The sequence below is a fragment of the Anomalospiza imberbis genome, chromosome 16 (genome assembly GCF_031753505.1).
Source record: "Anomalospiza imberbis isolate Cuckoo-Finch-1a 21T00152 chromosome 16, ASM3175350v1, whole genome shotgun sequence".
Classification (NCBI taxonomy): Eukaryota; Metazoa; Chordata; class Aves; order Passeriformes; family Viduidae; genus Anomalospiza; species Anomalospiza imberbis.
The window spans coordinates 1,729,432-1,753,412 of record NC_089696.1 but is presented as its reverse complement, the minus strand read 5'-3'; the positions used below and the strand labels follow the sequence as shown (position 1 = coordinate 1,753,412).

At 49.8% G+C, this 23,981-nt stretch overlaps 2 protein-coding genes across 3 annotated transcripts in view; both read left to right on the top strand.

The window, feature by feature from the left end:
• Nucleotides 1-12,859, top strand: part of LOC137483433 (syntaxin-binding protein 4-like) — a 38,697-nt gene extending 25,838 nt beyond the window's left edge. Inside the window, exons 12-22 of the mRNA XM_068206472.1 lie at nucleotides 1,094-1,191; nucleotides 3,383-3,479; nucleotides 5,468-5,595; nucleotides 6,086-6,178; nucleotides 6,662-6,727; nucleotides 6,824-7,012; nucleotides 7,461-7,577; nucleotides 8,677-8,726; nucleotides 9,579-9,709; nucleotides 10,953-11,010; nucleotides 11,777-12,859. Of these exons, the coding sequence (XP_068062573.1) occupies nucleotides 1,094-1,191; nucleotides 3,383-3,479; nucleotides 5,468-5,595; nucleotides 6,086-6,178; nucleotides 6,662-6,727; nucleotides 6,824-7,012; nucleotides 7,461-7,577; nucleotides 8,677-8,726; nucleotides 9,579-9,709; nucleotides 10,953-11,010; nucleotides 11,777-11,879 (1,130 nt within the window). The 3' untranslated portion in view covers nucleotides 11,880-12,859. The remainder of the gene's footprint in view (nucleotides 1-1,093; nucleotides 1,192-3,382; nucleotides 3,480-5,467; nucleotides 5,596-6,085; nucleotides 6,179-6,661; nucleotides 6,728-6,823; nucleotides 7,013-7,460; nucleotides 7,578-8,676; nucleotides 8,727-9,578; nucleotides 9,710-10,952; nucleotides 11,011-11,776) is intronic.
• A 5,820-nt stretch (nucleotides 12,860-18,679) lies between these two features.
• The window catches only part of SEC14L5 (SEC14 like lipid binding 5), a 39,556-nt gene continuing 34,254 nt past the window's right edge, over nucleotides 18,680-23,981 (top strand). The window contains exons 1-2 of one of the 2 annotated variants that reach the window (XM_068206461.1): nucleotides 18,680-18,734; nucleotides 22,522-22,627. The gene's annotated coding sequence lies outside the window, so the exon portion shown is untranslated. Of the gene's footprint in view, nucleotides 18,735-19,150; nucleotides 20,828-22,521; nucleotides 22,628-23,981 lie in introns of those variants that run through there. The other variant, XM_068206462.1, reaches the window with a different exon arrangement.

The following is a 23,981-nucleotide window of genomic DNA, read 5'->3' as shown; positions in this document are numbered from 1 at the left end:
GGAGGATTATGCAGCTCCTCTGCTACTCAATGCCTTCTCCTGGCACCTGGGCTCTGCCCCGATGGACAGGAGGGTGAGGGAGAAGTGCTGCAGGGATTCCAGAGGAGCTGTGTTACTTGGCAAAACAGGGCTCCCCGTGATGTTAACCAGATCCAAGCAGGCAACAGGAATTGCTCCCTGGGCAAATCTCACGACTGGCACCAGAAGGAATTTTGTCACCTGGGCTGATGGTTTGAGGGTGGGCAGGGGCAGGCACAGCCACCCTGCACCTTTCTGGAGTCTGGTTGGGTTCTTCAGGAGCAGGTAACACCTCCTACAGCCCTCTTCCCAGGGAGTATCATGGTTCCTCACAGGTAAGGGTCAATCATAATGGAAAAGGTGAGGTTCCCTCCAGGGATGGAGGAGCAGGGTTTGTGCTCTGGACCTTTTCAGCTGTGCAGCAGTGCTGGCAATGCTGAGCCAGCTGTTGGCAGCTGGATCCTCCAGCTTATGACAGCTTTTCACCAGTACAGCAGCTGCTGCCTCTGCCTCCCTCTGCCTCTGTGCCTGCCTCACAACACATGTGGCTCCTTCTACCCAAAAAAACCTGCCTGCCCAGCTGAGGGAAAAAGGGTCCAAGGCTTTTTGCAGTCTTGAGGAGGGAAAAAAATCTCCAAATGGTGCTTTTCCGCATCACTTTTAATCTGTTCATCCCCATGGGTGTCAGGAATTATTTCCATTTTGCTTAACCAGCGTAGACAAGAACCAGGCAGATTTTAATTCATTTTTCTCACCATAACTCCAAGACTCCACAAAACTCTGTGACTAGAAATTTCCAAAGTGCTGGAAATTTTTTTGCAGTCCTTTGTCCCTGGATGAAACATGTCACTTTAAACCATGCAGAAGCCCAGTTTCAGAAGGATTTGCCCCAGTATCCAATCTTTCCAACACAGGCCTAGTTCAGCCTTCCAGAGCTGGTTTTAGTAAATCCTGGACTTGGATTTTTGCCCTGCTGCACACACTTTATATTTCATGCAACAAGAGATCTGAATTTTGCTTTGCAGACACCTCTACCCAAATGCTTCCCCATTAATATTTGGGTTTGATTTTTCAGCACCTGCTTCAGCTTCTAACTACAAAGCAGCTTCAGGCACCAAACCTAAAGTAGCACTGGATCCCCATATCCGGCTCAAGGATGGAAAACTGGAACTGGTAAGTGTCAGGGCCCCTGTCCCCAAAGCAAAGTCTTCTCCTTGTGCACCGTGCAGGAAATAGTCCATCTGCAGGTGAATTTGCTGGAGTTTGAGTCCAACCTCTGAAGGTAAAGAGGGTGAAACATCCTGACTGTGTCCAAAGGGGCATTTAAACAACCCTTGGCTCATCTTGACTATTCCTTGGTGCTCCATGAAGCTCCAGAAGTCTTTTCCTGACACCTGCACCTCCCTTGGACATCATGCCATTGGCTAAGGTTGTGCCCTCCAAACTTTTGGTGCTGCTGTCACTGCTAGGGTGACCTCAGGCAGCCTGTACCTCATCGAGGAGCCATCCAGAACTACTGACTTTCCCATCATTTTATGGAGAACACATTCCATGGGCATGGAGCGGAGCTGCCCATCTGCTCACCGAGACCCTGGGGAGCGCCAGGATGCCCTGGGGGGCCGTGTCCCAGTCTGGCATCTTGGGTTCTTCCGGCGTTAGAGGGGGGGATGCGGGGACAGAGCCCTTTGTGCGGGGCCGGGACGCCACGGAGACCCCGATGTGACGAACATCTGCTGCCACCCGACGGTAGCGCAGCGGAGCCGTTCTCTGAGCCTGCGTAATTCTTCTAAAGCGGGATCCAGGATGGTGTTTGCACAGCGAGCTCTGCTCCTCAGGGGGACAAAGCAGCTCCTCTCGGCTGGCAGGAGCGGAGCGCTTGGCTTCACTTTTCAAAGCTGTGTTAGGTGGGGGGGTGACACCGACTGGCACAGCCCGAGGTGGCTTTGGGGTGCCCATCCCCGCCAACATCCCAAAGTCTGGGAGCCTGCAGCACTGCCTTGCACAGGGGTGGTGGGCAGAGGAGCGGGAGGTGGGACTCGAGCGGGACAGCAGATGGATCCCAGGGACTTGCTTGTTGGGGAAGATGAAATAGGAAAACCTTATAAATATGATTGCCTGGCAAAAGATTTTGAAAATACAGACATTGAGATGAGAACTAGATTTGAAATAGCAAACCTTGACTACTGAATAACTAGAAAACAATAGTATAGCCAGGCTGAAAGCAATCCCCCCTTCTGATTAAACAACGCCCTTTACCTGCAGATAGGTCCAAGGGTCAAATGGAATGCTCTGTCTCACCCCCAATGTCTGGTTCATCCCACACCTGTGACCCTCCCCTGAAGTATCAGGTATCTGTGACCCCATTGGCCCAAGTCCTGCTCCAGCCCACCTTGAAGCCCCCTGATAAGGTGTGCCCGAGGGACCAGACGCTCTCTTGGACCTTCCTCTCTTGGACCTTCCTCTCTTGGACCTTCCCCTGGGACCCTTACCTGGAACCCTCGCTCCCTCTCTCTCCCTCTCCCCCTGGGCCTGCCACGAGTTGCGCCTGGCAACTCCAAGCAGGGCCTTTCCCCCTTTTAATAAACCACATTTTCTAAGACCTGACTTCAGAGATCTCTCATCCATCCAAACCGTCCTGGAGATCCGCGCTCGTTACACTTGCTGGTGCTGGAAAGGCGAGCGAGGAGAAAGGGGCTCCCCCCGCAGCCCCTTCCCAGGGAATCTCCGGGAGGTGCTGTGAGCAGGAGCTGTGAGTGCAGCCTGGCACGGGTGATCCTTTCACCTGGGCTCTTTCCCAGAGTCTGCTGAGCTCGACTTTGTCCTTTAAAAGCCTTCAGTTGCTGCTGCCAGCAGGGAAGTGGGGCTTGCACAGGTTTATCTGCTTCTGTGTGCTGCCCTGAGGTTGAACTGATAAATATCAGTAGAAGTTAGGGCATCAGGAGTAATGAGAGAGCAAAACATGCATGGAGGAGCAAAATGTTTGAATGTCTCCTCTCTCCTGGAGAAACACTCTGTTAATAGCTTTTATCTTCCTGGTCCCAAACACAATTTCTGGGCAGTAAGAGAAAGGAGAGGCTGAGCTCTTGCCAGCTGAGTCTTGCTAAAATTCTACTGGCTTGTGATAAAAGTCCTGAAAACTCATCAGAGCTGCAAATCTGATTGCAGATAAAATGTTCTTGGGGGGATGTGAACCTGTGTTCAGGAACAAACATTTCTGTACCTGTGCAGCAAAGGAGAGACTGGAAACCCATCTCTGGGAGATGCTGCCTGGAGAAACACAGCACCAAGTGTCTTCCCAGTGTTTACCTCAAGGAATTGCTTTGCCAGTATTTTTCTTTTTAAAGGCTCCTTGTTTCTGCTCAAGGTTCTGCAGTACCTTGGTCTGGATGTGACTGAGGAGAAGAAGAGGCAGCTCCGGCAAAGCCTGACCACGGACTCGCAGGGGACTGTGGCCTATGGAGGTGAGCAGGAGCTCTGCCTAGGGGGATCTGACATTTCTGTGCAACTTCACTGGCAGCTAAAAAGGGAAAAAGGGACTGAAGAGGCTGGTGAGACACCTGCCTGGGATGGGATGGAGCCTATAAAGAGGGAAAATCACAAACATAAAAGAAGGCATTCTGTAGAATCATGGTATCCTGGAATGGTTTGGGTTGGAAGGAACCTCAAAATTCATCTCATTCCACCAGACACCTTCCACTGTCCCAGGTTGCTCCAAGCCCTGTCCAAGAGGACACTTCCAGGGATGGATCAGCCACAGCTTCGCTGTGAAACTTGTGCAAGGCCCTCACTGCCCTCACAGTGAAGAATTTCTTCCTAACATGTAACCTAAACCTACTCTCTGTCAGTTTAAAGCCCTTCCCATTGTCCTATCATAGGTAAAAGAAAGTTGGTGCAAAGGCTTACTTTCCTTAAAATCCCAGCTTTCCTAGCAGGAACTGGCCAGACAAGACACAGAAAATGAAAGCCACTTCTGCTTTCTGTGGCCTTCCAGAGCATGGCTGGCCCACAGGGTCTGCTTCCCAGGAGGCTTTCAGCAAAAATCCCAAACCATCAGCAATGTTCCCAGCAGAGAGAACAGTCACAAGGCATCTGGACCAATGCTTTGGGCAGAGGGAGGGATGGGACACAGAACCACGGCCCTCTCCTATGAGTGACTGGCGTTGTAGTTTGTGGAAACAGAAATAAGGATGACTGGGGGTATTTAGCAAATGTGCTGGTTTTGCAGAGAGACTCTGGCTCCTGCTGCAGCCCAGGGACAGAGCACCATCCAGGACAGGCTTCAAAGTGGGACCATGTGAACCTCACAAAGTTCAACAAGGCCAAGTGCATATTCTGCACTGGGTCGGGGCAGTCACAAGCACAAATCCAGGCTGGGCAGGGACTGAAAGCAGCCCTGGGGGAGGATTTGGGCTGTCGGAGGATGAGAGCTGGACATGCCCTGGCTGTGAGCAGCCAGAACCCCCCCTGTGCTGGGCTGAGCCCTGGTATGGGCAGCAGGAGGGGGGATTCTGCCTCCCCAGGTGAGACCCCACCTGCAGAACTGCCTCCTCCAGCTTGGGGGAGAGCTCAGAGCCCCTTGCAGGGCCTAAAGGGGCTCCAGGAGAGCTGGAGAGGGACTGGGGACAAGGGATGGAGGGACAGGACACAGGGAATGGCTTCCCACTGCCAGAGGGCAGGGATGGATGGGATATTGGGAAGGAATTGTTCCCTGGGAGGGTGGGGAGGCCCTGGCACAGGGTGCCCAGAGCAGCTGTGGCTGCCCCTGGACCTCTGGAATTGTCCAAGGCCAGGCTGGACACAGTATGGAGCCACCTGGGATAGCAGGAGCTGTCCCTACTATGGCAGGGGATGGAATAAGATCATCTTTATGGTCCCTTTGTGCCCAAACCATTCCATGTTTCTGTGATTCTGTGACTGGAAGATCTGGGACCCTGGTGCCACCTCCCTGATGGTTCCCACCTGTCCCACGCAGCCCCTTCTGCTGTGCTTTCCTTCATGTCTGAAAGCAAAATTAATGTGGATTTTCAGACTTGTTAATTTAACACCTTTTCTAAGTGCTGAACTCACTGAGTTGTGTTTTTGTTTAAATCGGTAACATGAGAAATGGCAGCAGGTGCAATTTTGTCAGGGTAATGTGGGTTTAGCTTAAAATTTTAAAACTTTCAGAACCACAGTTGTGAGAACTCCCCTGTGAAAATATCTGGGGTTTTCTGGGTTTTAAAAATGTCAGTTTTTTCAGTTGAATAAGGAACAGGAGTCTGATAAAGGCTATCAACAACTCACTTAAGCCTGATGGGATTGCTGACAAACCCAGGACTATTAGAGAAACCTGTCTGGCATCTCTAAACCCTGCTTGGCACCGGTGGATGGCCCCAAAATCAGTGGCATTTTCTCCTAACCCACCGCAATTTTCTCTTTTAGCCCGGTAAAAACTGATTGTTTCTCACAGATGTTCTCCAAGCACTCAGGGACCTGATGCAGCAGGAGCTGGACGAGGCTGGTCTGGATTCCAGCTCTGTGCTCTTCACTCAGCACGAAGTGGCCAATTTGCTGGATACATCAGCTTTTCACTCCCCGGTCAGTCACCCCAAAGCTCTCCTTCGTTGAATCCATGGATCTTCTACATTGAATCCACGGAATTCTGAGATGGGAAGAGCTAAATTACCATTTTCTGGTTGTTTTAGAGTTAGAAAGACAAGACAAACCTATTCATTAATCATTTATTAATAGGAAATTCTATAAAGGACCTAAAACGTCTCATTTTTAATAAGGAAATAATACTATCTATGGAATAATTTGAGGAAGCAGCCTGGTGGTTATGCAGAAGGAGAAATATCCATAATTAATCAATTCTAAGTAATTTGATTTGGTTTACAACGTGAAAATTCACTCTAGCTCAGCTATTTCAGCAATGATGGGGATCAGAGAGTAAAATTCTATGGGGCAAAATGAACCACCCTGGAGCTGAATTATTTAATGTGACTTTTGATCTAGTGCATAAAAATGCTGACTTCTTTTTTAGGCGAATTTGATTCAATGTGTGATGAGTCTGTCCCTCTCCTTGCAGACCTTTGACTCTCTCAACTGCAATGGCAGCGAGGACCTGGAGCAGCTGCAGCTGGAGATGAGGGATCTGCGGCATGAAGTCCGCAGGCTGAAGGTGGAGCCTCCTGTCAGAGCAGATTTCTTGGCTGGGGTGTTCTGCTGTAGCTCTCTGTGGGGGTAATGAGGTGGCCTGTCCCTCTGGAGAAGTCACCAGTTTGCATTCCTCGTCACACTCTCACCCTCCACTCTCCTTAATTGCCTCTTTCTCGCTCTCCATCTCAAAGGAAAACTTATTTGTACTCAAGCACGCAGTCTCTTCTCAGCAGAGAGTTAATATATTTAAAAAGCAGGTCTCATTAAGAATTCCAGTGTGTGATTAACAGAAGCAGCACCTGTCCTCTCACCCTCACCTGGCTGTGAGCACCTCAGCTGTGTCCAGGTGGAATTCTGCAGGTCACAGCTCTAAAAGCTCTCCCTGTGGGGGGGGGGGGGACCAAATGCACAGAACTTCTGTAAAATAATATTCTGGTGGGTAGGGGCATTCTAGAAAATGTCCTGTCTTTTGTTGCTTCTAATCTGGTGAAAATATTTCCCACAGTCTCTCCTGAGAGAAGTGGAGAGCAGCAAGAAGTCGATGGAGGACGAGCTTCAGAGGCTGAACCAAGTTAGTGAAGGGATTTCTGGGGTGCTTGGGGTGGGTTTGGGGGTTGGCAGCTGAGGGGGACGTGGTGTGTTCATCAGAAGTTCCGGGTGCTTGCAGAAGGCACTGGGGTTCCTGTCGGAGAACCGGACCCTGCACAGCAAACTGCAGATGGCTGAGGTGGTGCAGAGACAGGCCCACAGCGCCGAGCAGGACTACGAGGAAGTGATCCACCTGCTGGAGGCTGAAATTGCAGAACTGAAGATGCAGCTGGCAGGGAAAAAAGCAAAGCACGTCTCTGAAATAGAGGTAATGCAACCCCCTGGAAAAACTCACAACCCTTCAGACTCTTCTTCTGTGGGTTCATAGAGTCATGGAATGATTTGGGCCAGAAGAGACCATAAAGCCCATCTCATTCCAACCTCCTGCCAAGGGCAGGGACACCTTCCACTATCCCAGGTTGTTCCAAACCCTGTCCAGCCTGGCCTTGGACACTTCCAGGGATGGGGCAGCCACAACTAGGGTTACCCTCCTTCTATTTACACAGGAGAAAATGAAATAGCACATAGATATTTGCTGTGTGGGACCACAAGGCCAACACAGTCTCTGGATCTGTGTTACAATTTGCATGATTTCCACTGTCCCTTCCCAAAGGACACTGCTTTTGCTTGTAGCAAATGCCACAAACTGTTGTTTCCAAAAGCCAAGGCTGGAGCATCACCACCACCTTTCTCCTCCTCCTGTGTCCCTGCCTCAGGAGGACATCCTGGAGCTGAAGAGGCAGCTGTCCCTGGCTGATGCCCAGCTACGAAAATCCGAAGTCTCCCGGAAGCGCCTGGAGATCTGCAATAGGAAACTGCTCCTGTTTGTGCAGGTGAGGTGTGGACCTTCCCTGGTGCTGCAGCACCACCACGGCCTCTTTCCTTCTGGGTGGTTTTGCAAGTCCAATCAACTTCCTGCTCCATAAGCAAGAGGGTTTTTTTTTCCTGTCTCACTCAAAAAAGTCACTTTCTGTTGGTTAGGAGGAAGCAGGGAATGAACTCAGATCTCCTCATATCCCTGGGAGCAATGCAAACTCTGTGGTGCAGGTTTTGCTGGTGGCTCTGCTCTTCCTGGCTCCCCGTGCTGAGGCTGTCAAAATCATCTGTGCTCACCTTCCCCTGCTATAGCTCTATAAAGAGGAACCTGGAGAGTGGCTTTGCTCTCCCCCTGGATTTCCTGCAAAATCTCACAGTTTAGTCTTTCATTTGGCAGGTTTTCCACTTCATTCCCTATATTGGGAACACCAGTATGTGTCATTAATAATCTGGCCAGCATGGGAAGCATTAGTAGCCAGTGTATCTGCTATGGCTACTGGTGGCCTGTCCCAAGAATTCTTGAAATCAAGCAGAAACAGTGGAGCAAAAGGAAATGTAGATGCTGTGTCCACTGCTCCAGAGAAAGGAGAATTAAATGCCTCCAGAGCTTCAGCACTATGTACTAGAGCCTGTGCAGTTTGGGGTCAGACTTTGGAAATATATCTCACTTGACCCCAGGGTAAAACATCACAGGATTTTTGAGCACTGGAGCAAAATGTCTTCCTTTTCTCTCCACCCCTCAGTAGTGTTGGAGAAGTGCATGGTAATGAGAGCTTGCACGTGCACGTCCAACCCAGGAGCCAGGGATTGCTGGGAGCCATGATCACTGAAATGCGGCCTGCAAAATTATTCCTTGGAAGAGGATTTTTGTGTTGCATTTCATATATTTTAGCAGTGATATTAAAATGCAGAATTCACATGTGTCTGTAGATTCATGAATGCTGCCTAAGCTGCAAAAGGCCTTGAGATATTCGCTTCAAGGGCAATGAATAAGCAGAAGCTGATTACTGTCATATTAAATCTGATCATCAGGAAAAACCCATGGGGTTTGTTCTCAGGAATTATTCATTTCTACAAGTTTGAAACCTTTTTTTTTTTTTTTCTATTGCATGACAGAACATTTACAAGGTCCTGAGCACACACAGTCATTTACCAGATGAGAAAAGGTAGGAGATGGCTTCTGGGAATGGTGAACAGCAACATGAAATGTCCTTTTCTGACCTTTTCCTGGGGAAAGTGCTTCACACATAACCTACCCCGAGTTTCTAAACATACTTTCACTTTGGAAGTGAAACCATGGGAGAAGGATGATCTGGAGGTTGCTGGTGGGTTGGTGCTGGGGGACTTTGGCCTCTGTTCAGGCATTTTTTGGGAGTGAGTAGCTGAAACTCAGCTTGGGTTAAATTGCTCTTGTCAGCAGAGACCCCAAGCAGGTTTTTTCAGAGCAGCAGAGTTTTGACCCACCTGCTTTTCCAAACATAAACCAGGTTTTGCCTTCAGGACCACATCCTTTTTTATCAGCAGTTAGAGTAGGCAGAGTGTAAGCAAGGAGCTCTCCAGACTCTCAGCTGCATGAATGGCTGCAAACATAGAACTCAGGCTTTTGGACTCTCCTGCAACCTGAGCCTATTTCCTATCACTTGGGCATAAATGTATCACAACTCTATGTGTGTTTTTAACTGATTAAATCACTGAAAACTCACTGTCCCATCGATAATGACCAGTCCCTTTAAAAGCCAGTTTTTAAGAGGGATGGAAATCAGTTATTAAGTTTCCAAGTTGGTTATTTCTAATATAATGCAGGGGAAATTTATAATTTGACAAATTCTAAAGAATACTTTGCTATTTTTCTGTAACAAAGCAATGCAAGTGTGTCTAAGAGACACTTGAATGTGGAGAGATGGAGATGCAACCCCCCAAACACACAGAATTTATGTAGCAGATCCTGAGAGGCTGGCCAGGATTGTCAATGACCATTCTCTGATAGAAGTATTGATGGCACTTTCCGTATTTATAAGCGTCAACCATGAAACAGAAGAGGATAAAACAGATGCAGTCTCAGACACATCTCTTCCACCTTCAGATCTTGTTGACCTTTTGCTATCAGAAGCTAAAGAACTGTTAGCACCAATCCTCTCCAACAAGGACGGTAAGTACTAAATTAACTGGAGAATGCTGAATCCCAGCAAGTCTCAGGGATCTCTGTCAGTGTTATTGACAGTTTCCAGCACCTTCCATATTTTTCCATCCCAGCTGAGCCTCCCTGATTCTCTCATGCTCACTGAGATGTAATTGCCCTATATCCATGTGACTCATCTGTGAATCTGCAATGCAGACTCACAGGGTATGGAGTCGAAGACTTGTTCCCAGGGCCAGAGGAAAGGCATTTATCCAGGGGGAAAACCCTAACAGGCAGGAGGAGGGTTTCACAGAATCACTGAAATGCTGGTTGAAAGGGACTGCTGGAGATCACATCTTCTGCTCCAGGCAGGGCCATCCCAGTAGAGGGATCCAGCCAGGATGGAGATCCACAGCCTTCCTGGATGGTGTTCCCTCACTGCTCTGTGACAAAGATCTTCCCAGCATGCAGGCTGTGCTCCCCCAGGGGCAGCCTGTGGCCACTGCCCCCACTTACGCTGGCTGCACTGCCAAAAACAGCTCGGCTGCAGCATCCTTTAATTGCCCCTGACGTAGCAGTGGGGGCTGTGAAGTTGCCTCTTGGCCTCCTCTTTGCCAGGCTAAACAAGCCCAGCTCCCTAAGCCCTCCCCAGCCTCTCCCTGAAGGCCTGGGGCTTCCCTTGCTGGATCCTATCAGTTTCCCAACAGCTTTAAACCCAGGATCCAAACTTTCCTTATATCATCCAGGTACAATTATAGCAATGTTGAAGGGAATGGAACAGTCACCTCCCCGTTTCCTTGGAGTAAAAACCAGCCATGCTCCCTTTTCCTCACATCTGTGAGAAAATCAGGGAACAGGAATCCAGCTCCATGGGAGTCTGGATTAGCTTTCCCAGTGTGGGACTCTGAGCTGGTCCATAAGCCATAAACATTTCTTGGCAGCAATTATTTGACCCTGCTTGTCTCTTCCCCCACAAAATGAGTGTCTGACCTCCCCAGTGTCACATCTGGGTGAATGCACAGCCCCAGACAGGTGCCCAGTCCTTGCTCTTTGATGCTATTCACCAGCTCAGCGTGGCCATGGCCCAGCACTGCCTTCATCTCAAAGCACAAGACACAAAGGAAATAATTGCAGCCTTTCAGGAGCACCTCTGGTTTATGAGTGCTGTCAGCATTTTCTGAGCTCCTGCCCCATTTAAATGTGCATTATGATAATGCAGCAGCATTGGGCATGTTCTCTGCACTAACACTTGGCTCTGTGCTTCCATCTGCAGCTCTGCCATGGGACAGGGACCAGTGCCTGCCTGCTGAAGGAATCCCAAATTACAAGGAGTAGGTGTCAAAACTGCTGTGGTCTGTAATTTGGACAACATAGATACTAAAAATTCCTGTTTGTTTTGTTGGGGTTTTTTAACCAAAACTGTTGCTTGACAACTTTTGATCAGACAGTCTAGGAGAAGCCTCCAGATGGCCATGACAGAGAAATACTGTGAAATTCCTAGACAGAAAGAGACTTCCTGCCCTGCATGGTGTGAATTCCTGGATTTCTCTCTTGCTTTATAAAATGCTGGTTTTCCTTCAGGCCAAATGGGAATTTGTGGTTCTGTGGCTTGTCTAGCCAGCGTTTTTATAGTGCACTCTGTGTAAGGGAAAAAGCATCACTGAATATGTTAATCTTTCATGCTGTGATATCAAGATGCTGTGAAGCTCCAGACAAGGAAAGCAGGATGACATGGCCTTGTTTGGACCTTAAACTGTTAAATTTCCCTGAAACCTCTTAAACTGCTTGTATTTAACAGAGCCATTTCCTAAAGTTATCCGAAAGGGTACTTTGAGACCTAAATATCTCCTACTGCTTTCTTAGCTTAACTCAACCTGAAGATCTGCCAGCACAGTTTTTTGTTTAGGTACAAAGTACGCATTTGCAAATGATGATTTCAAGGTTATGAAAAGCATTTTCAGACAAAACAGGCGGCCTGCACAGTCTAACCAGGCAAGATCTGTGGCTTCCTCTTCTTTCCTAAATAATGAGTGCTGTCTTCACATTCTCCTCTGTGTCCTTCTCCCAAACTACCTAAGGCATATTTCTCCTTTTCAGCCACCTTCATCAGAAGACCACGTGGCCCCCTCCTGCAGGCCAGACCAAGAGTGACCAACCACAGCCACCAAGCTCAACGGAGCTGCCTAAGAAGTCGACATAAATATCCCATGGCTTGGTGGTGCTCCGAGCCACGGCCATCCATCCCATGGGAGACAGGAAAGACACCCCCCCAGGCACCTCAACTTCCAGGCCAAGCAGACTGAGAACAAGCTTTCTCACACAAGAATCACTCTTCCTAACTATCCAAGACTTTTTCAGCAACCTCCCCTGCGTGTCTACCTCTGAGTTATCATACAAGGCTTTTTGCTCACAGTTTTGCAGCTTTATAGGAAAAATATTCTCATGAGGCTACAGATGCCTGGATTTCTGTGGCAGCCTTTTAGAGCTTGTATTCTGGGTAGCATGAATGTACCTGAGGGACTCAGGGGTCTCCAGAAGATCCCTTTTGGTATTTCAGATAAAAAACCAAAGTCTATTTAGTGACTGTAATCAAAGCAGCTTAATCTCTAGTGTCCTAGTTGTCTTGGGATAGGTACTTCTCTTTTTATTCTTTTTGTATAGCTTATCCCAGCTGCAGTGCTTGGAGTGGGAAGCAGCACCTCAGGCAGTTGGTGGCCAGAGTGCAGGACAGGCAGCGGGGTGCTCCGGTCACAGCGTGGACACCGAGCCCTCCCTGGAACGCAGGGCGGGACATAGTGGGCATAGTGAACATAGCTCAGTAAAGGTCCCTGGTGTCACTGGGAAATGAGATCCAAGACTGAGAGAGCAGTGGATGGGGATCAGATCTGAGATGGGCAGAGGTCTGGAAAATAAAATGGAAACACCCCTCACAAGGAGTTTGCTCTCTGGGTTCTGATTGCAGCTGCTGCGTTCAGCGTCTCACAGACAAAGACACAGCCTGAGACCATTTTTCCTCCCTCTTATTTTGGCAGCTCCTGGGGAGATGCATTGAGAAGTTGCAGGAAAATGGGGTACAATCTGGCTTTTACAAATAATTTGTTAAGATTACTTCAAATCTTCTTTGTGGGGGTTCAAAGCATGTGGATCCTATTGTCTAAATTAAAGGCTTAGGCAAAATCATGACCCTCACCAGTATCTCCTGCACTTGAGGTATCACTGCACTGCTAAACTGTGTGGTGGAATATATCACATAAATAGGCAGTCTGAAATTTTAGGTAAGCTTAATTTCATAGCTTGGGGTAAATTAAATCTTGGGAGTGCATACCTCAATATAAATTAAAGGACTTCTTTTAAAAGGAGACATAATCCTTTGGACTGCTTACAAGGAATATTCCCAGGAAGGAGAAAATATTCATCATGGAATATCCTGTGTTTAATAGCTCATTCCCCGGTGCTCTCTGCTGTGATGGAACGATAGCAAATCCTGGTGTTACCTGGGGGTTTGGCCCTAGAGCTTTGTTCTCATCTCCTGTGTTACTCAGGTAAGAGGCACACAGAGCAAAATCCAGTCTCACCGGTCTGGTGTACCCTGGCTCTGGAAAAACACCTCCAGTTCCCCTGGGGTTAACCAGCAGATCCCAATCTGCCCCCGACAGGGTCTCTCCAAAAGCATTTGCCTGGAGGTGGCATCCTAGGGAGACATCTCCAGCCACTGCTTGTCACACTTGTCAGGGAACAGCTCAAACAGGATTTTGGGAAGGAGCAGGTCTTGGGTTGTGCTGTGTTATTTCATATACCCAGTGTCACTTGAGACACCTGGGAGAAAAGGGCAAAGTTATGGGGAAAACACACTCATTTAGGCTGCACTTAATCAGCTAGAAAATCAACAATCTGTTGAGGAAATCAACAGAAGTTTCAAAAGCCTCTATGACAGTCATGGAATACTTTTCTCAAAATACGAGTACTGAACTCCACCTCCAAGAGTGCTGGAAAGGCAGAGACCAGGACTGTCCCAGCAGGGACCAGTTACATGGTCTGAAGAGAAATTCTTGATGCTGCTTCCACAGTCTGTATTATTCCTTTTATTAGAGATCTGTATTTAAGGTCCCAAGAAAGAAGATTTTGTATTAAAGCATCACAGTGGGTGAGGGTTTGGATGAAATAAGCATTGTGCAGTTGGTGCTGGCACCTGGAAAGGGGTGGAAACAAGGGGATGCTGCTGCAAGGTCGCTGTATTTGGGGTCTCCTGAGCTGTCTGTTTCCAAAAGAGCTTTGAAGTTCTCAACCTTTTAAATAGCCCCAACAGCTCTGTGCTGTCAGCTTACTGGCTCTGGGAAGGAAATCCTCCATGTTCCCATCAGCCACTGGAGAGCCTCACGTCAAACAAAGATCAAGCACTGCATGCTTCCCAAAGCTTTCGTGTTTCTCAGCTGGTTTCCAGTATTTCCTTTGAATTTACCATATTCCTTTTGCCTTTGCTCCGAGCTCAGCAGACCTCCCTCTCTGTTAACCGTGCTGTTCCAACACCACCTCTGCAGAGCAGTGCTCAGAGCTAAGCTCTGACAAGAGCTGTGCTCCTGGAGATGGCACTGATTTTGGTGACCCAGAATAACAAACCTGTGTCAGGCTTTACTCCCAGGCAAGGAGAATCAGGCAGAACTCAGCAAGGCACAGGGTGACATCTCCTCACAGAACTACCAAGAGGCGAAAGGGGAAATGCATAAAGGAACAAACAGCACAGAAAGAGAAGTCATTTAAATAGGATGTTCTTCATTCACACAGGGCCTGTCTAGCTCTCTACCAGAGAGCTGAACACTGGGTTAATTGCAATACTTTTGGTTTGCTTGTGAGATTGTGGAGATGTGCTGCTGTCACAATGTGCTGTGTTTGTCTCAGAGAATGTGCCTTGGAGGGTCCCAGAATGACTGCACAGAAATGAGGAGAAATATTTGTGATAAAAATGAAACCTGAATTGTATTAGATCTTCCTGAGTGGCCTTCCAGATCCTGAAGGGATCCTATACAAAAGATGGAGGGGGTGCTCCAAGAGCATCTAGTAACAGGACAAAGGAGAATTCTTCACACTGACAGAGAGTAGGTTTAGATTAGATATCAGGAAAAACTTCCCTGTGAAGGTGGTGGGGCCCTGGCACAGAGAACCTGTGGCTGCCCCATCCCTGGAAGTGCCCAAGGCCAGGTTGGACACTGGGGCTTGGAGCAACCCGGGATAGTGGAAGGTGTCCCTGCCTGTGGCAGGGGCTGGAACTGGATGAGCTTTAAACCCCCAAACCATTCTGTGTTTCCATGATTCTATGATAGGCTGGAATATGGCAAATATTTCATGAGCCAAAATGCAGAGAGACCCCCACAAACAGAGCATGTCAACACACTGCAGGTGAAAAACTCAAAAAGATGCATTTAAAGAGCATCGGTGGGATCAGCTGTTGAGCTGGAAGCTTTGGGGGTTAAATATTACTGATGTGATGGGTTTATTTTGTATTTCTCTTATGCAAAGCAGAAATTCAGTTCTTAGCTGCTGGTGGGCCAGAGGGTGGGAGACCCCTCTGCTTCACAAAACAAACCAAACCAAGACTAGTACATCTATTTTAAAAGCTGCAGAGGCAGGGAAGGCGGGGCAGGGAGCCACCTCGGCATTGTCTCGGAAGGTGAATGTAGCACAGCCATTAGCACACTGTTCATCTGCAGTCCCACGGGGAAAGGAACCCAACCTCAGCCTGCTGGTCTCCAGTTTCATCCCTCCAGTGATCTCTGCCATCTCGCTGGGTGACCTTGGGCAGCACATTTCATCTCAGTTTTGCACCAAAAAAATGACTGAGAGTGGCACGGGGAAGGCAAAGCCCAAAGGGATCCGTGGGATGTGGGGGCATCCTCTTGGAACAAGGGGGTCCGTGAGTGCTGTGGAGCTGGGTACTGCTGGTCTGGTTTCAGTAAAGAAAGCCTCAGTATTTCAACTTGTCCTGGCTCTCAGAACAGCAGATCCAGCTTTTTTCTCAGCTCAGGTGAAAGAGAGTGAGATTAAGTGCTTAAAAGGTGTCTTTACAGAGGAGTGGAGGTGGCAGAGGTGAGCTCCAGCCCAGAACGGTGCAGTGGAGTAGGCTGGTGTGTCTATGCCAGCGCTGGAGGCTGTGTGGGGAGCCTCTTCTTCCTCTCAGCTCCACTGTGACACCTGGACTGAAGCCCACGTTTAGAGAGTGGAATACACCTCCACGCTGCTTAAATGGGGCTCTAAAAGGCAGGTGAACCTAACCGCTGAATTTTTAAAGCAAGCCTTTAACGTTTAACCAGTGCTGATTTTCTAAGGGTTGATGAACACGTGTGGCAGAGGGCTGGACAGCAGCTCCTCAGAGTGACACTGCAGAAAGGGCTGGGCTGGAGGTGTGAAACTGCCTTTTCCTTGCCCTTCTCCTTTTCCTTTCCCACAGGGATCCAGGGGGATCCTTCCCCTGCTCAGGGCCGAGTTACCCCAGCACCCCCATGACAAACCACTGCATCTTCTGGCCTCGCTGACTGCAGCTTTGCCACAAACCTCCTTTGCAGCTTCTTTCAGCTGCTTTCCTAATGAGGTAAATAGGAATAACAATACCATGAACAATCCCTACAGGCTTTTTCCTGCATGTGATGTGCCAATGCATTTGAATTGCTGTTGAGTTTTTTTAATTTATGCCACCAGATGAGGCATAGAAGTTGAGACAAAAGCAGAATTTGAAGTGAAATGCCCTTGTAATGGGAGAAGTGGAGGCTGAACGATATCGCCAGACCAGATGTTCTTCCTGGAAGACATTCTCCTTTCTAACTGCAGGAGTTCCTGGGCTGGGCTGCTGAGGGGTCAGAACTTCTTTGTGAGGAGCTCCCATGAGAAAAAACTGAGGGTCAGTGCCAGCCCTTGAGGCAAACACCCAGTCCTGCTAGGTGGAAGGACAGTCAGGGCCCTTGGGAGTGCCCTGGAGAGTTGGCCCTATGTCAGGGGAAAAGGCAGCCCACTGACACTGGAAAATGCCAAGGTGACCTTCTGGCAGCAGGAGAAAACCAGTGTTGCAAAATAGGAATTATATTCAGGGCTGCACAGCAGAGAAAAAGATGGATTGGGACTCACCAAAATCTCATCCAGCTTTTATAACCTGAACAAAAGGGAAACAACCAGTTGTGGCACAAAGTAGTTACAGGCTGGTGCAAATTCTGTAGCAGGAAGATGGAAATGGTGCTTTATTTTTTCTTCTGTTTTCTCTGAGGAAATTTAGCAGTAAATGAGGAACAGGAGAGACACACTTCTTTAAAAAAGAAAGTTGCATTGTGATGGGAAATTCAGAATATTTATTTGTAAATAAATACATTTTGGTTTTATTCTGAATATATATTTATGAAGTAGATGTTGCAGGCCTTGAGTAACTTTGTGGCTTTTGATGCCAAGTTGTGCTGCAAAGGTCTTCAGGAAAAGTGCTCTGGCTCCACAGGCTGCAGCCTTGGGAGCTCTGACATTTGATGATAAATGGTTGTTTTTGAGCTGTGTCAGGCTGGTCTCCTCAGTCTGAGATAGCAGAACATTTCAGGAAATATTGCTGATCAGAAATAGTACTGCAGCTTCCTGAAATGTCTGCCCAGATAAGGGGACACCCCACAGCTGGAAGTGATAAGGAGGCAGGAAAAGACAAAGCAGTAAATGTGATGTTACTTCAATACCAGCAGGCAAAGGGGCAGCTGGTCCTTAGGGAGAACCTGAAAGGAGGTTCTGAAGGTGCAAAACATTCCCCTGCTGGTCTCTCACATCCCTCTCCTCCACCACCCGTGGTGCCACACGCCTCTCCTGCCCCAGGACCAGCTGCTCAGCCACTCTTTGACACCCCAAAGCCGGGCAGTGTTGGCATCATTTCCTCCACAGAGCCACGGCCCCAAGGACTGTCACTGAATGGTGACAACTGCCCAGCACATGGCCTGAGCTGCACAGTCCCCCAAGATTCACCAAACACTGCACAGGTTTTCAGAGCTGGTGGGAGAGGGGGAAGCTGAGAGGTGAGGATGCCTCCCAGTGTCCTCAGTGTCACTTATCTGAGTGATCCCCTTGTGCCTCATCAGAGAGTACAGCCTGGGGGATATTTGCTCAAGGAGCGGGTTCACAGGTGTGTAGTAAGTCACATAATAAATCAAACAATACAGTGCAGTGATAGAGTAAAGGGCTGAGGTGAGCAGGTCCCTTTGCTCTGATCCACCCTGGGATGAGCAGGATTGTGTTTGGGAGCTGTGGCTCTGCCTCCTCCTGCCCTGACCCAAGAAGGTTCCTCTTCTTCAAGGGCAGGAATCAAAGAAACACAGAACATCCTGAACTGAAAGGGTCCCATCAAGGTCATCAGATCCAACTCCTGGCCCTGCACAGGACACTCCAACAATCCCAGTGCCCAGAGCACTGTCCAAGCACTCCTTGAGCCCTGGCAGGGTTGTTGCTGTGACCCCTCTGTGGGATGGGGTGAGCCCATCTCCACACACACCCCTCGTTATTCTCCTTTTCTGCCCACATGAGACCCCGCCTGGAGACGTGCCCGGGTCTGGAGTCTTCAGCACTGGAAGGACACGGAGCTGCCGGGGCGAGTCCAGAGGGGGCAGCAAGATGATGGAGCAGCTCTGCTGTGGGGACGGCCCCAGAGAGCTGGGGGTGCTCACCTGGAGAAGGCTCCGCGGAGACTTTAAAGCCCCTTCCAGTGCCTGAAGGGGCTCCGGGAGAGCTGGAGAGGGACTTGGGACAGGGGATGGAATGCCAGGCCAAGGGGGAACGGCTGCCCACCGCCAGAGGGCAGGGATGGAGGGGATATCGGGCAGCGATCTCCCCCCGACGGCCGGGACCCAGCCGCCCCTCAGCGAGATGGCGGCGGGGGGCGCGGGGCCGCACGAGCGGGGGGCGGGGCCTGCCCGCGCCCCCGCAGCACAATGGACAGCGCCCTGCGGGGGCGGGGCCGGGCCGCGCGGGGGGCGGGGCCGGCAGAGGGGCGGGGCCGCGGGAGCCGCCGAGAGCGGGATGGGGCCGGCCGGGCTGCGCCGCGCCCGCGGTGAGGGGGAGCCGGCGGCTGGGGTGCGGGGGTATGGGAGGCGGCCGCGGTGGGCAGCGCTCTCCGGGGGTCCCTCGGGGCCGCCGCGTGAGGAGAGGGCGGGTGGGTGTGAGGCTTTTCCTGCCTCGTGTGCCCGGGCGCGTCGTGAGGCGGCGGAGCGGGGGCGGTGGTGGTGGGTGTGGGTGTGGGGCGCCGGGGGCCGCTATCCTTCAGACACGGGAAGCCGAGAGGGAAATTTTAGTCATAATCCTGTGGGATCAGGGAAGGAGCCGGCGCGGACCCGCGCGGTGGGCTCGGGGTGGCGGGGGAGCCCTTCGGCTCTGAGGACAAAATGCAGCGGTTCTGAAGTTGTCGGGTTTGTGTAGTGCCGGGGGCGAGTGCGGCGGACGCCGGCTGAGGGGCGGGCGGGGCTCGCTCCAGGTGGGCTCCGCCGTGGACGCGGCTGCGAGTGGGACCCCGGCACCAGCCCGAGCGGCTCCGGAGAGCCGGGCACGCCGAGCTCCCCGGGGCTCGGGGTTCAACAGATCCAGCCTGAAACTCACCCTGAAGTATTTATAAACTCTAAGGGTGACCCTGATCAACGCTGTTAAATCCACTGATGGATTTAACAGGTTGCCCAGAGAAGCTGCTGCTGCCCCATCTCTGGAAGTGTCCAAGGCCAGGCTGGATGGAGTTTGGAGCAGCCTGGGGTGGTGGGGCTAGAACTAGCTCTTGGCAGGGGCTAGAACAAGATGGGCTTTAAGGTCCCTTCCAAACCGTTCTGTAAATCCATGTTTTCGAGTCAGCTTCTAGGTGAACCAAGTATATTCTCTGGGTCACTTGGCTAAACTCCTCCAAACAGTAGAACTGGTCTGTAGATGGTGAGAAGGTGCTTGTGTTGATGGCACCACTTGTCTGGTGGGGTTGATGACAGCCAGCCTCTGCTCAAGGAAAATACAGCTGCAGATTTCACTCACGGCACACTGAAACAGTTTGCTGGTGCTTTGTTGTACTGTTGAGTGAGCTGCTGCCTGGCTCCACTCTTGATTTATGTGTTAAACTGAAGCATGGTGTCCTTGGCAGAAGAAGGATGTGAACTTGTTGAAGTGGGTCCAGGGGAGCCCATGGAGATGCCTCAAGGGCTGGAGCCCCTCTGCTCTGGGGCCAGGCTGGGAGAGCTGGGGCTGTTCATGTGGAGAGGAGAAAGATCCAGGGAGAGCTCAGAGCCCCTTCCAGGGCCTAAAGGGGCTCCAGGAGAGCTGCAGAGGGACTGGGGACAAAGGATAGAGGGTGAAGAGGCCCTTGCACAGGTTGCCCAGAGGAGCTGTGGCTGCCCCATCCCTGGAAATAATCAAGGTTAGGTAGGCTGGGGCTTGGAGCAGCCTGGGATAGTGGAACCTGTCCCTGTCCAATGCAGGGGGGGAAACAGGATATGTTTTAAGGTCCCTTCCAATTCAGACCATTCCAGGATTCTGTGTTTCCTATTCTTAAATTGTGTTTGAGAATTGAACTATTTCCTACACTGCATGTAGGAATTGAACTATTGAATTGGAATTGAACTATAGAATTGAACTATTTCCTACACTATTTCCTATGCCTTCCTGTGGACTAGTAAGGTGAGGAATGAGGGGGTTTACTTCAGGAATGCTTATCTCCTGCTACAGGCTGGCAAATATCAGGGAGCTAGTGTATTGCTGTGCATAAAAGTTCCTTGGTGATTCTTTGGTGAGAAAATTACCTTACGAGATGGATGTGTGGAAATATTGGGCATGGAGCTTGTTGTGATACACAAGTGGAAGAGAAAGGAAGAGAAACAGCTCTAAGAGCAGAGTGCTGGACACTGTTCCGTTTCCTTCTTCCCCTCAGCCAAAAAGACTGTTCCCTATTGTGTGGTCAGGAATGTATAAATGTTGTTGTTCGGGTGTTTTGTGTTGCTTGTCTTTGGTTTTGATCTTTGCCAGGACTCCAGGTACTTCTGCCAGGTGTAGGAGCAGTGCCCAGGCTCCACCTCAGCACAGTGACCTGCACCTTCCATGCTGCTTCACTTGCTCCAGAGGTGTTTCTCAGGGGCAAGATTAAGCCCTGTCTGAGCAGATGTCTGCTTCTAAAAAATGGTAAAGGTTTATTCTGGCACCATTCTGCCTTGAGCCTTCCTTATATCAAGTTTCAAGAGATTTTTTCTTAAGTTCTTAGGTGAAAAAGCTCTAATAAATATCCTACTGCTTGGTACTGTGTTGTTATTCTGTGTGTAAAGCATAAATTACAATATCTCCCTAAGTGAAAGGGGCCCCAGGCAGGGGAAATGTCACACACCTTTCTCTCCACCTTTCTCTAGAAGGCAGGAGGAAAGAATGCAGCCCTGTGGAGTCCCCCTTTTCTAACTGGAAATATCAGCTTAGCTGGGTGCCACAGCTGGCTTTCACGTGGTGTAATGGTATTTGAGGAAGTCAAGAATCCTGCTATTTTCAGCAGTTCTTTGTCAAAAACAAAGCAAAGAAAAAACCCTGCTCAGTTCTCTTCAAGATGAAAAGCAGCCACCACAGGTGGGAGAAGTTAATAGTCACTTGCTGCCAGTTCCACGTCCAACAGGCAGCTCCAGTGTGGAAGGAGCTGAGTGAGTTCTGTGCCTGGCCGAGAAGCAGGGCAGGGGGTTTGATTCAGGGATTTCTGGGTATTTAATCTAGACACTGAGTTTCTGATTTCCAACCACCTGGCTGTATTCTGTCAAGTAAGCTGCTCCTACAAATAGTGGACTAGAAGTCAAGCATATGGAGAATCCCTCAGGTGTGCAGTGAGTGATTCTGGGTGAGAAGGAAACACACAGTTAATGTCACTGCCTGTCCCTTTGCTGTGTGTAGTGATGTGTGTTCCTCACGGGAGCCCTCATAGGCCTGGCTCCTGTGCTGGGGGAGCTTTGCACGCTGGGGGTGCACCACTGCTTCTCTAATGCTCCCAGAGTTACAGCAAGTGCCATCAGGGGTCCATATCCCTCCTCTTCCCACCTCCTTCCCTGGAGCACCCAGCAGGTGGATCTCGAGCTCGTAATGAGCTCTCTCTGCTTGGTTCACAGAGGAGTTGTTGTGTGGGCTGGAGCAAAAGGAGTGCCCAGGGAGCTGAGGCTCTCAGGGCTCAGTGCTGTTGGCACAGTGTGTCACAGGATGCTTTGTGAAATGTGGTGGCTGCTGCTGTTTTCTGTGTTCAGCTGCGCAAGAATTGAAATAATTTAATAGCTGCTTGGGATGGTGGTTAGTAGCCAGATTTGTTGCTTCAATGCATTGACGACTCCAGCCTCTGAGTTTTTATCAACTGCTCTGGGCTTGGCCAGCTGGTATTGAGCCTTTTTCCTCGTGTCTCCCCAGGGATGCTCCAGGTCTGCCTCCACCTGTGGATTGGGGTTTCTAAGTGGTCATGCTGCAGTTCCGTGGGTCACTGCTCTTCACCTGAGGTGTCTTCCCTAATATGTTTTTTTTTTAACCAGATGCAAATTGGAAGTTGAGCAGGGAGCCTGGGCCACTGTAGAGCTGGAAGGATGTTTGAGGAGCAGATATACTCTCTGATTGCGTGGTTTCTTTCTTGTGGTTGAACATACCTGTTTATAATTTGAGTGGAACACGAGATTATTTTAAAAACACATCTGTCTTTGGTGCTAAAGCCCTGGGAAGATGCACGTCTTGAGCTAATATAGCCTAGATGCCCAATGGTAACACCTGGGACTCTGTCCTTATCAGTGCTAATCATCATCTTCAGCCGGGTGTGCTAAGTAACCACCTTCACTGGCTTTTCTGATATTTTTTTTCTTTTTTTCCAGGATTTATAGCAGGAGTCCCTGTTGCTTTGAGAAGCACAATGACCATCTCACAGCTCTGTTTGGAGGAGAGGGCATAGAAAGTCTGCTGCCACTGTACTCTCCCGAGGTATGAAAGATTTCTAGGGCAGGTGTAAGTTATCAGCTGTCATTTTTCTACAGCTTCCTGTGGGTGTAATAGTGACTGGCTCTTTTCTCCAGCCTTCCCTCAGCTGGAGGAGCACAGAGGCAATAAACCTGTGGCAGTCAGGTCCAGCAGCTGCCGGGAGCAGCGGGTCTGTCCAGGCAGCACAATTAAGGCTGCTGAGCTACAGCTCGTGCCATCCCACTGTTCTGTGGCTGGTGTGTCTTGAGCCTTCCTGCTGTGGAGGTTTCTGACCTTCTCCTGCAGAGGTGCAGGAATTCCTGGTGTAGGAGGTGAGGTCAGAATAAGCAAGATCCCAGGTAAATGTGCTGGACGAGGCTTCTCCCGCTCTATTTGCGCTCACAGGGAGGGTCTCTGCCCAGCCTAATCATGTTACAGGTCATGTTCCAAGGTGCCCTGTCCTGTGCCTCTTGGCTCGGGTATCTGATACCTGATAGCAGCCCGGGCTTCCTGGGATGTGCTTGTGCTGCTCCTCACGCTGCACTCTGAGTTGGATGCTCTGCTGGGAGGTTCTCTCTCCATTGACTGGCTTGGCATGGACTGGCTTTTAGCAACAGTGAGACTGAGAGATACAGCAAGTCCTGACCTTTGCTGCTTGGGTAATGTGATCCCCTGCAGAGGAATTTATTTCTCCAAAAATCCCTCATTCTCAGGTACTCAAACTTTTCAAGTCCTTTTTCCCTCGCCCTTGCATAGATTTAACAGTGTGATGGCATTTTGCAGCAATTTTGGAGGGAGAATCTATTGCTTATTCATGTTTCACCTCTGGTTTTGGGCTGAAAATGTCAGGGATAAGTTGTCTGAGTGCTCTGACTGTTGAGTTCAGCGCTACACTGCGTCATGTTGCCGAAGGCTGTGTCTGCTCAGCAGTGGAATTTGAGTGGGGTGGAATGAGCACAGTGCCTCCAACCAGCCATCCAGCCTTTTGTGTCCTGATGTTCATGGATGGTATTGGCAGGAGCAGTACAAAGGAATTCCTAAAGGAATCGCAGAAAGCAGCCTAATAATGCTTTTTATAATGATTTGTGTACTTGCCTTGAGATGCTGGTTACTGATGCATGTTTGAGAGTTAAAACCCGGGCAGGAGAGTCTGAGGGAGGAATCCCGATGAGGACAGTGAGAGGTGGCTGGGAGCAGGGAAACGCTGAGGACGGGATTGTTCCTGTTCCCTGCAGTTCTTGCCTCAGTTCAGCTGGAAAAGTGGGCATCCAGGCAGTGGGATGTGATTGCCAGCTTAGCATCAAGCATGTTCTTTCTGCATGCTGCTTCCTTTTCCTTCCTTTCAGTGAGCTAAAACAACTGAATCCTACTTTGTGCA